Source organism: Vigna unguiculata, chromosome 4, assembly GCF_004118075.2.
Source record: "Vigna unguiculata cultivar IT97K-499-35 chromosome 4, ASM411807v1, whole genome shotgun sequence".
Lineage (NCBI taxonomy): Eukaryota > Viridiplantae > Streptophyta > Magnoliopsida > Fabales > Fabaceae > Vigna > Vigna unguiculata.
Window position 1 is genome coordinate 1,829,339 of NC_040282.1, and position 15,656 is coordinate 1,844,994.

The following is a 15,656-nucleotide window of genomic DNA, read 5'->3' on the forward strand; positions in this document are numbered from 1 at the left end:
TAGTTATTAATATATATATTTGATATAAATATTTCTTTGAATATTTTTCATTTTCAATTTTATTCTTTAAATAGCTGTTATTTTAGACTAAACTAACTATATTTGTTTTTCTTTTAGTAATTGTTAATTTAGATTTATTTAATTTTTATACTATCAAATTAATATTTTTTTTCTCTTAATTTCATATTGAGTTAATGTTTGTGAAATATAATTATTATTCTTGTTGCAATAATTACTTTCTAATTTATATTAATTAAGATATTTATTATTATATTAATAGGAGTTAATTTTTATTTAAATTATTTATTGTTATTGTTGTTATTTCTCATTTAATATTGAGAGGTACGTTAAGATTAATGTTGGGACCATTATTTTTTTATCGGTGTAAAGGGTTCAATATTATGTTGGTATTTTAATTTTTAATAAAAATTAAAATTAATCAATTTTTAAAATTTTAATCTAATTTAATAATTTAATTTTAAAATTGTGTGTATTTGATTTTTTTAATTAAATTTTATTAAGTTTAGTTAATGTTTTAAATGCATTTTTTTACAATATTTGAGTTGAAATTTGGGTCTAATTTAATAATTTAGTTTTAAAATGTATGTATTTAATTTTTTAATTAAATTTTATTAAGTTTATTTCATGTTTTAAATAGTTTTTTAACAATATCTGAGTTGTTTATATTGTTTGACATATTTTTACTACAATATTAACTAAAAATCATGTTTAAAACGTCAAATCAATTAAAAAAATTTGGTCAAAATAATTAAAAAACATGTTTGAAACGTCAAATTAACCTAAAAAAATTTGGTCAAAATAATTAATATTTGGATTTCTAATTTTCTACACTATTAATTTAATTTATTTTTTCGCTTTGCATTTTCCGGCTGGCTTAATTTTATTGAAATATAATTATTATTCTTGTTGTACTAATTACTTTACGATTAATATTAATTAAGATATTTATTATTATATTAATAGGAGTTAATCTTTATTTAAATTGTTTGTTGTTATTTCTCATTTAACCTTGAGATGTACGTTTAGATTAATGTCAGGACCATTAATCTTTTATTGGTGTAAATGTTAAATATTATGTTTTTTCTTTAACTTTTAATAAAATTGAAATTAGTCAACTTTTGAAGTTTAATCTAATTTAATTATTTAATTTTAAAATATGTATATTTAATTATTTTAATTAAATTTTATTAAATTTATTTCATATTTTAAATATATATTTTTTATAATTTTTAATTATTTATACCATTTGATATATTTTTATTTTAATATTAACTAAAAAATTTGTTTAAAATATTAAATAAATTTAATAAAATTTAATTAAAATCGTTAAATTAATCTAAAATTTCAAAAAATAAAAATTAATTTCAATATTTAATAAAAATTAAAACTAAAAACATACTTGATCTTTTTTAATATATTTGATGTTGTCACTTTTTTTTATATATATATTCTCGATTATTATTCTTTTCATCATTGGCATGGATGTTATTTTTGTGGATAGTTTCCTAAGATTTTCTTTTCATAATTGATTGAAAAATCTTTCGATCACCACACTAATTGGGATTATTTTTTGTCAGTATCAATTGAAAAGTTTTTTTATCTGACATTAACCTAAAAGTCAATGAAAAAACTCATCATCAGCATCGTAAAAGTTATATTAATCGATGCCAATCTAAATAATTATGGTGGAAATCAACTTATAATAATTTTATTGACATCAATAAAGAAAAAAATTTATTCAGTTGGTATTTTTTTAACAAATTTAGAAAAAGAATAACATACACCAAAATCAACTTTAAAAAGATGATCAGTAGTAATGTTTTTTTTTTTATATATATTAACAACTATTTGAGGTTTAAATAATTGATTTTTTTTTAATAATTTTTTTTTTTGCATTTAATAGTAATTAAGCTACTCTACAAAACAAATAGTAAATTTGAAATAATTTATTCAAACAAATTATTTGAAAAAAAAAATTCAAATTTATTTAAACGTATTAAAAATGACGAAATTTCCTACTCAAACAACAGGTAAATGATTTTTTATTAAATGATACAATTCTTTTATTATATGGATCAACTTTTTGAATGAATGAATTTTTCAGAGATAAAAATGAATTAAGAAAATTATTTTATGTAGTCCAATAAATTCAAGTTTTTATCTAATTATTTCTTTGATCTTCAAATTAAAAAAGCTCATTCTTTAGTGTTTCAATTTTGTAAAAGTATTATTTTTAGTTCGTAGGATTAATTAGACAACTTTTTTTACTTAAATTTAATTGATTGACATAATTTCTTTGAAATTCAGTAAATGTTTAAATGAGTTAGTCCTCTAAATTAAATAAGGAGCACAAATTCCTTTAGTCATCCAATTAAAAAAAATATATTTTTTTAGTCCTTCAATTCTCTGAAATTCTATACATGGTTAGTGGGCTTGGACGATGGTAGTGAAATTTCCTTTATAACATTAATCAAATTATTTAATAGAATCAAGCCTCATTGCACTACTTCATGACACTCTTCTACCATTTATATGTTATTATATAGTTGCTGCTGCAAAGTAAGTGGTGTTGTCACTTGGAGTCCCTCTAACTTGTTTTTAGAATTTAGGATTTAAGGTTGAGTTATCACTTTTTGTTCGATATATAATTAAGAATGAGATTAGTTTAAGAGATGAACATCTTTAATTTTGGAATACTGAAATGGGTTAAATATGCGCATCTTTAACTTTCAAATGAAAATTGAAAGTAGTCCAGTTTCGAAATTTTATTTCAATTTAGTCATCCAACCTTATAAACATGACTCTAGTCTTTTAATACAATTATGTTAAGTTTATTTCACGTTCTAAATGTGTTTAGCATTTGAGTTGTTTACACTTTTTGAAAAATTTACACTTCAATGTTAGCTCAAAAACATGTTTGAAATGTTAAAATAAACTTAATAAAATTTAGTTAAAAAGATTAGATTCACGCATTTATAAAGATGAAAGACTAAATTGGTTCAAGTTTCGAATACAGACTAATTCCTATTTTCACTAAAAGTTAAGAGACCAAAAACATATTTAATCCTTCTAAAATTAATGGTTATGTGTTAAGATGTAGACTTTTAGCCTAATTTAATTTTACAAAATCGCTTTGTAAGATGATGTTTGTATATATTGTGAATTAACTTCTCGATGTGAGATTTTCAACACATTTTTCTCACTATGATACATATATATCTATATATCTTATGCGTGAGACTAAACATTAATGAGTGATCTGATTATGATCGAATAGTGGGTGAAATAATAGACCTAACAAACAACAAATTTCGTTGTGATAGATTTTAACTCATGATTTTAATATCATGATAAGAATTGGACACCTAACTTAACCTTACAAAGCCAGTTTATAAAATGATTTTTGTGTTCATTCATATATATTGTGAAGTGAACTTATCTCTGGTCGATACGAGACTTTCACCATCAAAATCAATTGTTAATCATTCTTTTGATTTTAGTGATGAAAGGTGAGAATTAAAAAAAAAAAGCTTAATAAATTTTTAAAAAAGCAGGTTACTTAATTAAATTAATGTGTTAAATGATTATTGAAGTATTGTTTACCCATCTTCAATGCCATTAATGTGGATTAATTCCATGGATTAAAATTATCATTATGAAAATAAAAAAGCCACACAAATTAAAATTTGTAATCAAATGCACAAAATGAACTGTCCACATATTAAATGTTTTTAATAAATTCTTGAAAAATCATCAATGTCATTTAATCCCAATGACTAAAAATACTATGAATAACAAAATGAAAAATAAATATATAAAAAAAAACGTAAAATTGAGGATTGGTGGAGAAAAAAAAACTCCTAATTTAGAACTAAAATATAATAAAAGTTTTCTAGGTGAATTTCAAATAAATAAAAACAATACTTTAATGTAAGCTTTATATAAAAATATATTTTTTAGAATTGCAAAAATAATATGTATAGAATATTATTATTTTAACATCAAATTTTTACATATACTTCACATCTAATATTTTTTTACTCTTCGATTTCTATCTTTCTTTATAAATATAAAACTTATATTTTTAATGATAAAAATATCCCTAAATTTTGGTTGTCAACAGATTAAAAAAACATTTTTTAATCTGTATATCTCTTTATAACTCATATTAAAATAATACTTTATTAATAAGTAACAGGCAAATGATGTCATAATCAAAACTAACATTTATCACATCTATGATTTTGTCACCTCCATTTCAACCCCATTGAAATATAAAATAAAAAATTCCTTTTTTTTTTTACTGACAAAGCAAAGAACGAGTTAATTATAAACATTCAGTGACTAGTGCATTCATTTTCATTTTCACATAAGCATAATAATATTTGATGGCAACTCATATATACCTAATATGCTTATTTATCAAAGCATTAAATTAATATTTTCTGAGAAACAAACTTGAATGCATGTTTCATAACTGTTACTTGTATTCAGCCAAATAAAACGTTCCCTTTGTTTATCCCATAATTTATTGTTCCATTGCGTGTACAGTGCATACCCATTCACAATCTGTGAAAAAGAATACACCTTTTCTGCCCCCACCTCATGTAAACTACAGAATATATATAGGTATTGTTTTTGGATCAATTTAAGTATCTCTTTGAGTTCAGAATCAAGCATCATGAATTCTCTCTCTCTGTATAAAAACTCAACACACCATAACAGTGTTTAGAAGCTAATCTGCTTATTCTATCTCATTCTGAATCTCTCATCATGACAATGAAGAATAAAGAGCAACAAGGCAAAGGTGAAGGTTCATTTCTGAAACTCTTTCTTGCTCAACTAGACCTTCTCAACTTCTTTGCTCATGCTCTAGTTTTTGGTACTGGTTTACTCATTGGAATCACTCTCACTTTCTTTCTCAACAATTTCTCCTTTGTCAACTTTCAAATTCAACAATCCAATACCCTCAAACTGCCACCGTCACCACCACCATCACCACCACCACCGCCTCCGCCACCGCCACCGCCACCTCCGATCTCCTCCAACATCTCATCACCAATATCAGCAGCCACCCAGAAAGATAACCAAACCGTACCTTCTTCAAAAAACAACACCTCATCTTCACCCCAGAATAAGGATAACAAAACCGTACCTTCTTCTGATTCGTCCTCGGTGAACAACGCAACAAAGGTGATGAATTTCACCAGAATTGGGTTGAGTGAGTTCTTGAAGCCCCCCATGGCCATGCATGATATGAATGATGAAGAATTGTTGTGGAAAGCTTCCATGGTTCCCATGATTCAGAATCTCCCGTTCAAACAGACTCCAAAGGTTGCATTCATGTTTCTGACAAAAGGGCCTGTGATGTTGGCTCCTCTGTGGGAGAGATTCTTCAAAGGAAATGAAGGATTGTATTCTATCTATGTCCATTCCCACCCTTCCTTCAATGAAACAGTGCCTCCAAGCTCTGTCTTTCATGGCCGCAATATCCCTAGTAAGGTCAGTTTCTGCATTTTACCTCTTATCATTCTTAACACATGAAAAGTTATTACCTATTTCTCTGTTTTTTTTTTTTAAATATTTTTTTACTACGATAACTTTCTCTTAAGTTAGGTGTCATCTTTCAAGTGATTTTTCATTTTTTTTTTCATTTTTAATATTTCAAAATCACTTAAAAAATGATACCTCATGTTATAAAAGAAAGTTGTCAAAATTTAATTGTGAAAATATTATTGTTTTTTTTCTTTTTTTTCTCTCTCAGAGTCTCTTCACATTTCATCTGAATAAATTGACAAAGAATTGATAAAGGGAAATAATATACTTTAATTGGATGTTATAATTAGGAGTGTTTAATATTTTTTTAATACTTGTATTGAATTTTATAGTGTGATTACCTTAAAACAAGCAAGATTAATTCACCAATGTATCAAGATTGGCATGAACGTTTCTTTTATCTTTCTTATTTTCCCTTTTTAATTCATTTCATTTAAAATTCCGCGTTTTCCAGCTATGTTCGAGTTTTGAAATTAGCAAAAAAATTAAATAATTAATCAATTTTCACATCCTAAAAGGGTTCTTAAATCATGTTTACCATTTATGCTAGAAGTTGTCCTATTATTGATTTTGCCCCAAAAGAAGAAAAAAGGTGCAACTTTTCCACTGCTAATTTTTCAGTTTCATTTACCATATTACCTTTTCCAATTCCATTGATGTCCTTTAGGACTTTTTAAGTGCTCAATTGCCGAGTTAATAAAATTAAAAATGAATTATAATTATAATTTTTTTTATCTTTTAATTTATATTAAATTTGTTCTTATGTTTTAGAGAATTTAAATCATATTGCTATATATTTGAATTAATTATACTAATAATTTAAATATACTGAAGATTCAAAAGTACAACAATTTTTTTTTTCTTGAAAATTTTACTCAGAGTAATACACTTTTTTATTTTTAATTATAATTAAAAATATCACTCTTTTTTCCTCCCTTTTCCACTCTAACCTTGTTCTATATTTGTAGTTACGTGAAGCCCAAACTCTGTATTGGATAGAGTTTTTATTAGATTATTTGATCTAGCCTAGTCTAGATTGAATTGGATTAAGTTAGGAAACCTTAGTCTATCGAATTTGATTTAATTAGAAAGAATACAACTAAATCCTTTTATATGGAGTGTGTGACGATTATCAAACAAAATAAATATTAATAGAATATGTATTTTCAAGTTTCAGCTTGCATTAAAAAAAGTACAGAATAAATACTACTTGAATATATAGTTTAAAGTTTCATCTTCTATGAAAATTATATAAACATGAGTAATTGTCCACACAAATGTGTTATTATCTTGGCAATATTATTTGCATGGAGTTATAAGGAGTGAATTTTAAGTCTAACTCAACTCTACAAAACTATATAAACATGAGAAACTTCTCATGTTGCGTGTGTATATATATATATATATATATATATATATATATATATATATATATATATATATATATATATATATATATCGAGCGTGAGACTAGATATTAATAAATGGTTTGATAAAGACCTGATAGCGGGTGGAATAACATGTTTAACAAACAATAAATTTTTTTATAACAAGTGACACAATAGGTCAAACAGAAGTTAGATTCCTTAACACGAACAAATATCAAATCTTACTAGGTTAGACTTTAACTATGACTCTAATACTATGTTAAGAAGTGAATTTTAAACCTAATTCAAAAAATCGGTTTGTTAGGTGAGTTTTACATCCATTTATATATTTTTAAATCGTCTTATCTTTAGTCAATGTAAGACTTTAAAATATTACTTCACTTCATCTTTTAAGGAAATATACAGCATTATGCATGATTTGCTACAAATTATTTTAGGAAACTGCTAACTTGTGAAACACTTGTTCGCATGAACATGAACAATTTGTAATGTGTAATTAAGTTTCCATAGTTGCACACGTTCTTATGAATTTTCTGCAACATTGCTTGTCAGAAGAGTTTTGACGAAAGAACAACTCCAGCTAAAAGGCTGAAAAAGATCACTTCCAATGCCTTCAAATAAGATCTTTTGATGGCCTATAGTAGACTGACACAGCTTATGCTTTTTTCAATGACATTATTTTTTCCAATGAACTTCAATGTTTTAGTTAATATAATCTTTAACAATTCCAGTTTCTTTCGTTGTTAGCTAGTTATCCATTAGAATTCCATGTTTTTTGTCTGCATTATATATGGAGGTAAATAAATTTTACAAAACAGAACAATGTATAAGGTGTATTGAATCTATTGAATGTCCATTTTTGTTTCTACTTTTTGGTTGCTTCCAGAATTGGACAGTCAATACAAACTGGTCATACTTTTCTTTGATTCCACTCCTTTTGTACTTGCATGAAAAATTCTATTCTTCTCTATTTCCAGAACCAATTTATTCAAACTTTTCACAATTCCTTTCTTCATGTACCTAGTCTCTAGCATGAGAAAACGAATCCATGGACAGAATAAATGCATCTTTTTGCCATGTCATTTATGTTTAAACAATATAACACAACATGAACAACTTTAGAATCCAGCAGGTTTCCAAAAGTTAGAAATGGCAACATTTATACACTCTTTTAATTTCAAAATTAAATTAATTTCAACTTTTAAAACCGACTTGTAAAGCGAGATATGTAGTTATCGTAAAATCATCTTATTTCTAGTTGACATTAAATGTCTAATAGACTCTCTTACGCTTAGACATAAAATCAATAGTGCTCTGATACCGACTTAAATAGTAAGTGATATGATAGATTCAATAGACATAAAATCATCAGTGGTATGGTCTGATAGTATATTAAATAATAAAACAATAAATCTTGTTAAAATAAGTTTAGAGTTTAGGGTTTATGGTTTAGTATTTGACCACATTTTAAGAGGTTTTAAGAGGTTGACGTTAAATCTAAACTTAATCTTATAAATCTGACTTGTAAATAAAATTTGCATCCAGTTATATACGATAAACTGATATATGATATTGTGTTGGGACAATTATATATGCAGGAAGTAAGGTGGGGTGAGAACAGCATGATTGAAGCAGAGAGAAGGCTATTAGGCAATGCACTCCTTGATTTCTCGAACCAACGTTTTGTGCTACTCTCAGAGTCATGCATTCCTCTGTTTAACTTCAACACCATCTACACTTACCTGATGAACTCAACCAAGATCTTTGTGGAGGCCTATGATCAGCCCGGTGAAGTGGGCCGTGGCAGGTACAGGTCCAAAATGAGGCCCGAGATCAGTCTCTCCCAATGGAGAAAAGGGTCTCAATGGTTCCAAATAGACCGTTTTCTGGCCCTTCAAATAGTCTCAGACCATCACTACTTCCCAGTCTTCTTAAAGTACTGCAACCCTAATTGCTACAGCGATGAACACTACTTGCCCACATTTGTTAGCATCAAGTTCTGGAAGAGCAACTCCAACAGGACCTTGACATGGGTTGATTGGACAAAGGGTGGTGCTCATCCTACAAGGTATTACAGAAATGATGTCAACAATGAGTTTTTGAACAAGCTCAGGTTTGGAACATCATGCGAGTACAATGGTCACACCACAAATATTTGTCATTTGTTTGCAAGGAAATTCACCACTCATGCTTTGGATAGATTGCTCAGATTTGCTCCGAAGCTCATGCAGTTCAATTGATCTCTCTCTCTCTCTCTCCATATTCTTCTTTTTTTGCTTCTTCATACCCATTTCTGTGTTTTCTTATATATATATTTTTTGGGTTCAACATATACAGAATCACATTCAATTGTTAACTTCAGGGGTACCAAGAATCTCACCCTTTCTTTTCGCATACTAGTTTGCAGTAAAACCATTGAATTATTGATTTTATATGCTACTACAAATAAATATTGGCAAGTTTTACAAATTTACAAATTTACAAATTCGACACATGATATCAATACGTATATGTATAATGTATAATATGAAAATTGGGTTAAATATGTTTTTGGTCCTTCATGTTTCAGCGAAATTTGGAATTAGTCCCTCATCAAAACTTTTGATCAATTTAGTCCTTCATCTTTCAAAATGCGTGAATTTAGTCTTTTTAACCAAATTTTGTTAAGTTTATTTGACATTTCAAGCACATTTCATGATAGTATTTAAATTATTTACATTGTTTGACACATTTTTGCTTCAATGTTAACTTAAATACTATCATGAAATGCGTTTGAAACATCAGATAAACTTAACAAAATTTGGTTAAAAGGACTAAATTCACACATTTTGAGAGATGAAGGACTAAATTGGTATAAAGTTTTGATGAGGGACTAATTCCAAAATTCACTGAAATTTGAGGGACCAAAAACATATTTAACCCTTATATTAATTTATTAAATTAAATGTTAGATCTCTGATCGAATATATAATAAATATAAAGTTTAATTAGTAGATGATATCCACTTTTATTAGATATGTCAATTTGCTATCCATTTTTAGAAAAATGTCAATTAAGTCCCACTTTATGAAAAGAAGTCTCAATTAAATTTTTGATGAAAAATAATTATTATTGTCGTTAACTATATTAATATTTAAAATTACTTACAGGTATTGATAATTATAAAAAAATTTAGTGATAAAAATGATCAACAAAAAAATAACTATAATATTGTTATGAAAAGATAGTCATCGAGACACTTTTTAAAAAATCTCGAAAATAAATTTCAGAATTTCTAAATGCAAAAAGAAAAATGACAGGGGTGTAGGAAGTAATTTCCAAATTAAAATCATTTGGCCCGGGTGTTGACAAAAAAAAAAGGGACGCGCATCAGCCCTTCTCTTCTCTGACTCGTCACTCATCTCTCAGCCCTCGCGCAACAGTGGTGGAAGCAGGCCCCGGCGTGACTCACGGCGGCGACAGCAGCGACCAACCCTTCTCTCTCATCACATCTCCCTCATCTGAACTAAAGGACGCATTTCGGAACAAATCATCAGTGGTGGAAGAAGGCGCCGGCGTGACCCGCGGAGGAAGAACGCTAGTGGCGACGGAGTAGAAACCCACGGCGGCGGCGAGCAACCCTTCAGTCAGTGGCGCAAGAGGTTCGTTCAATCGCGTGGAATTTTCTCCCTTTTTCATCTGTTTACCTTCACATTGATTGTGTTCATTTGTTGTGTTGATTTCGGTATATGTGTTTTGTTTTGCTGATTTGGGTATTCATTTGGTCGTGTTCTGCAGATTTGGCTTGGTGCTCTGCTGTGTTGGAACTGCAGTCTATATTATAGTATTGTGAAATTGGAAGTCTGAATTGAACTGCAGTGTATAGTATTGTCAAATTGAACTGCAGCGTATATCATAGTTTGGCAAACATGTCCTCACTCCGAAACTCCATTCCCAGTCGTGCTCACAAAGAGCGTTCTCAACCGTGAGTCTCTTCTTTCTCCCAGTGGCTATTCATTCAATCACCCACTTCTAAATTTATTTTTTGATTCATTAGGTCAGCGAGGAAAAAATTCGGCTTGCTCGAAAAGCATAAGGACTATGTCCAACGTGCTAAAGCATTCCACAAGAAAGAGGACACTTTACGGGTAGAATTTCACTATCTCTTCACCAAATTCTCATTCCTTCCGCTTTAATTATTTTTTAATTTTTATTTGTTTTACAGAAACTAAGGGAAAAAGCGGCTAATAGAAATGAAGATGAGTTTTACTTCAAGATGGTTAGAACAAAAACAGTTGATGGAGTTCACAGACCAGAGTAATTGATGACTTGCTACATGGCCTTTTCGATTTTTTTGTGTTTTGTTGGTGCTGTTGTTGTGGTTGTGTTATATTTGCTTGTTGACTTGTGTAGGAGTGAAGCAAATAAGTACACTCAGGAAGAGCTTATGCTTATGAAGACGCAGGATATGGGTTACATTCTTCAGAAGGTTCAGAGTGAGAAAAAGGTGAGGGCTTTACTTTGAATTGTTCTCTTGTTTTTAATGGGGTTTTGTGCGAAATATTGTGACAATGGAGGTTTAACTGGGAAAGTTTTGGTCTTCCTTGCAGAAAATTGAAAGGCAAACTGCCTCGCTTCACTCTATTGATAATCAACCTGCAAACAAACATGTTTTCTTTGCTGAGGACAGGTACGAGTTTCTAAGCTATCATTTTGTGACCAGCATGGATTAATTTTTTAAAATGTTAATATGTTTTATTTTATTGGTGTACTTAGTTGTTGTGAAAGTTCTTATTTAGTTATGCAAAATTTAAAGGGTGATGTTTTCATCTTGTATAAAGCCCCTGATTTGCAACTTACTACTTGTTTCTGAGATGATAAAGTATGTTCAATATGACATTATGGCTATGATAAAAAAAATTGGTATGCAAAATTTAAAGGGTGATGTTTTTATCTTGTATTAAGCTCTGATCATAACTTCCTACGTGCTTCTGAGATGGTAAAGTATGTTCAATATGACATTATGGCTATGATAAAAAAAATTGGTTAGCAGATATTGTGACCGTGCGTGTAAATGTTTTTTGTTTATATATGTATATATGTATGTGTCTATATATATATATATATATATATATATATATATCATAAATTAGGATAAGTAGCTTAACATAAAACTATGTTTGTGGAAAACAGAGAAGAGAGGTAAAAATGATTTTATTTACTTATCAGAGTGCTATATAGGTACTTATACAGATTACGGTAACTATTTTTAACTGCTTTTCCTAACTTAGTTTCTGACACAGCACATTCAGTTGTAATTACATGATATATGTTACTTGTATACTAGCCACACTACACTCTTGTAAAGCTTATTCAGATAAAGCTAAATAGAGTTTATAAGATGTTCCTTTCCTAGCCCCACATTTTCATTTTTCAACCATTTTTAATATGTATGATTAACCATAAGATAAACCCAAACAAGCTTCATAGAAGTTTTTCCAAATGGTCCCATAGTCATGTTTTCAAGATATCTTCTTTCGGTAGTAAACTCATTTACTTTTCTCCAGCTATGTTGTGCCATTTTTGATTTATTGATTAACATACTACTTTTCTGCCTCTATTCCCATTCCCTTTCTTGCTCTTTATATTGTTATACTGTAGATGCCATCCTCATTCCACAAATTTATTCTGAGTTGCTAACTTTTTTAATTCTTGTCCATGTATAGGGAAGAGGCTAAAGAGTTACAATCAAGATATTCAAAAAGTGAAATTCCTTTTTCTATCGATCATATTCCTGCTGGCATTAAGAGGTACATCCGTACATTTGGCTTTAAAGGCTAAAATAAATTCCTTGTTGTTTTGACATCTTGTATGAGATTAAACATCTTTTGTTAAATGATATGCTTGACAATCTTTGATCAATTCTTTTATTGTTTTGTATGATGTGTTGTGGTAGATTACCAAAAGTTGATAAATGACTTGTCTCTACTGAAACTTTTTTCAGAATCTGTTGTGTGAAATTATTATTTGTTCTCTTCAATGTGCTTTAAGATTGTTAATTTTATTAAGTATCTTAATTTTGTTAAGTATTTTAATGCCGACAACATTAAGATGTTTTTGTAGTAATGTGGGTTCTGAGTCTTGGCAATCACGCCCTGGTCAGGACTAAGCTTGAGGATTTGATCATGAGTGACAAGTTCATTGTTTATTTATTTGCATGCCTTTCATTTTATTGAGAATTGGTCTTTGGGTAGGAATGATTCACATAATTTAACCCAAAATAGAGAGATGAATAACAATTATGGTCAGATTGATTGCTATTAGTTCTCTTGTATTTGGCTATATTAAATTGTTTGTGTTGGGTTAAATATGTTGTAAACCAGCTCACGAGTTGTTTTATAACGTATTAAAGATCTCGGCTAGAGATATGACCAAATTATAATATATATGTGGGTATACTTCCATTTTATCAAATCCGTTTTGTGATGTTGGATTAAGCTTAAATTCCAATTTTTTAAGATATTGTTACTTCTAGTCTGTTGTACCACCGTTACTTCCCCTTGTTCTCTTTGTTTGATTTGTAGTACCATATCAGTTTGATAATAAGTTACTTTTGTTATACAGGAAAACAGATCGGTCTTATAAAGAGTTGGAAGCAAGGAAGGATAGACTTAGCCAAATAGAGAAAATCTACATGGACATGGCAATGAAGAAAGAGTTGCAGGTATTGATATTTTGCATAGCTTATTGTGTGCACCTTTTTTTAATTCTTAGAAAGGTAGAATGCTCAGAAAGGATATTCCATCTATGAACAGAAAAATGGTAGGAAACGCAAACTAACTGAAGATGAGATTGTCTGTCCAACTAGTCAACCAGTATACAAGTGGCGTGTTGAAAGAAAGCGGTGATTTTCATTTCTTTTTTGCCTTTTTACTATTTAGCACAATGAAGAAGGAGATTTTACATGTAGAGGAAGCAACAACGTTCCTAGTAGCAGAATAGAATGTCATAGATGATTACAATTCGTTGATCATGTAACCATTTTCTTTACTCTTTTGAGTATTCTTCTTTGATGTTGTGGCGACTAAATTGTCATGTTATTGTGCAACTGTTCCATGTAACTGTCATAGTACCTTTCAGAAAAATAAATGAAATAAAGTAAATAAAAATGGAATTTATATTTCTTTATTCAGTTTTGTAGTCTTCAATCTTTACAATTCTATATTACTTAGCTACGATTATATTCTTCTAACTATCATTTTATTTTTACATTTTGACCATTAAAAGCAAGTACTTCAAAGAACATTTAAAGTCAAATAATTGCGTTTCCACTGACTATATATATACCTGGTCCAATAACTGTTGTGTCTATCTTCGTATTTTATTTGACTTATGTTTTGAAGTAACATTTTACTTTACTTTAATTAGAACTATTTCTTTAATAACCTAGTAACATTAATATCCTAAAATTAACTATTTGTTTATAAATTTGACTTTCACAGTACATTTGAATCAAAGTAATCAAATTAAACAAACTACTTAAATGCTTGTTACTACCTAATTATGTAATTTATTATTGATGGTTTGACATTTTCTTTCTCAGATAGATGTGATCTGACACGCAGGTAAATCTTTCAAAATAATTTTTAAGCATAATTTCATACAACAAAAGATTAATTATTTCCTCAAATTATAACCATGCTAATTTAATTTTGAATTTAATTATTTTTTTTCAATTTCTCGTAAGTTGTAAACGAATTACCAATATTATAAATTAAATTTCAAAAAGAGAAAAATTAAATTTTCAAATTTAATTTAAGACTCAAACAAGTATATTTGACCTTACGTAAATTAACGTAACGTGTCAACGTAGGCCAACCAATAAATGCATAAAATTAATGACGAAAATTAATAACGAAATTAATTATTTTTTTATAAACAAATAAACTGAATGGAGTTGAATTTAAGTTTAGCGATTGTATAATTTTTTATCAGGTATGAAGTATCAATTTAAGTATTTTCAATAACGTGAAGTCAATGGTATTTCATAAAACTAAAAAAGAAAGATATTTTTCATCAGAGTTGGAAAAAAACTCATTGAATTTATATCATTTGTTAATCGAGCCAGGCAAATTGAACCTTTCATGACACTAATTTAGGTTTTCTTATTATTGATCTTCTTTAAAAATTATTACATTGGTATATTTTTTTAAAATTATTAAATTAGTGTAATTATATTAATAGAAGGTAATTTTATTTTATATATACGATTTTATTTTATTTTCTTCTTATGCTGATTTTATAGTAGGCTTAAGTATACTTTGAATTTTGAATCTTCACAGAATTAGAGAATTTTAATTTTATTTAGGTAAAATATTTTGTTTTTTTGAAATAATTTTATAATAAAATGTAAGAGTTTTTTTTAGTGATTTATAATATTTTTTTCTTCTTGATTTTGATCCCCAAGAATTTGTAGACATTAATTTCCAATTCTTAATATTTCTTTCAAGATAGATAAATTATACTATTTTAAAAAATTTTAAAACTTTTTTAGGAATCACATGTCAACATCATACAACAATATTAACATTAATTTCTCATTTGGAATAGCTTTTTGTTCAAAACAATTAGGTAATCAATTTAGTGTAATATAATACCAAAGAGATTAATAATTTTTAATTTCAGAGACTAGAAAAGCATATCAAATCCTTT

The 15,656-nt window shown here is 28.1% G+C and overlaps 2 protein-coding genes across 2 annotated transcripts; both read left to right on the forward strand.

Moving 5' to 3' along the window:
* Positions 1 to 4,681: 4,681 nt before the first annotated feature.
* On the forward strand, positions 4,682 to 9,293 carry LOC114182489 (glycosyltransferase BC10-like). Its single transcript, XM_028069364.1, has 2 exons — positions 4,682 to 5,523; positions 8,564 to 9,293. Exons 1-2 carry the CDS (start codon positions 4,795 to 4,797, stop codon positions 9,203 to 9,205), a joined length of 1,371 nt encoding a protein of 456 aa, XP_027925165.1. The 5' UTR covers positions 4,682 to 4,794; the 3' UTR covers positions 9,206 to 9,293.
* A 1,024-nt stretch (positions 9,294 to 10,317) lies between these two features.
* On the forward strand, positions 10,318 to 14,124 carry LOC114181428 (probable U3 small nucleolar RNA-associated protein 11). Its single transcript, XM_028067880.1, has 9 exons — positions 10,318 to 10,606; positions 10,743 to 10,929; positions 11,002 to 11,092; positions 11,170 to 11,261; positions 11,358 to 11,451; positions 11,555 to 11,634; positions 12,671 to 12,754; positions 13,569 to 13,668; positions 13,760 to 14,124. The coding sequence occupies exons 2-9, from the start codon at positions 10,874 to 10,876 to the stop codon at positions 13,850 to 13,852; spliced, it is 690 nt and encodes a 229-aa protein (XP_027923681.1). The 5' UTR covers positions 10,318 to 10,606; positions 10,743 to 10,873; the 3' UTR covers positions 13,853 to 14,124.
* The last annotated feature ends 1,532 nt before the right edge of the window (positions 14,125 to 15,656 follow it).

Excerpts from the sequence above, each read along its gene's own strand:
- LOC114181428 (XM_028067880.1), top strand. The coding sequence starts at position 10,874 with ATGTCCTCACTCCGAAACTCCATTCCCAGTCGTGCTCACAAAGAGCGT. Across the intron at positions 11,452-11,554 it reads AGGTTCAGAGTGAGAAAAAG|AAAATTGAAAGGCAAACTGC; the intron begins GTGAGGGCTTTA and ends TCTTCCTTGCAG. Across the intron at positions 11,635-12,670 it reads GTTTTCTTTGCTGAGGACAG|GGAAGAGGCTAAAGAGTTAC; the intron begins GTACGAGTTTCT and ends GTCCATGTATAG.
- LOC114182489 (XM_028069364.1), top strand. The coding sequence starts at position 4,795 with ATGACAATGAAGAATAAAGAGCAACAAGGCAAAGGTGAAGGTTCATTT. Across the intron at positions 5,524-8,563 it reads GCCGCAATATCCCTAGTAAG|GAAGTAAGGTGGGGTGAGAA; the intron begins GTCAGTTTCTGC and ends TTATATATGCAG.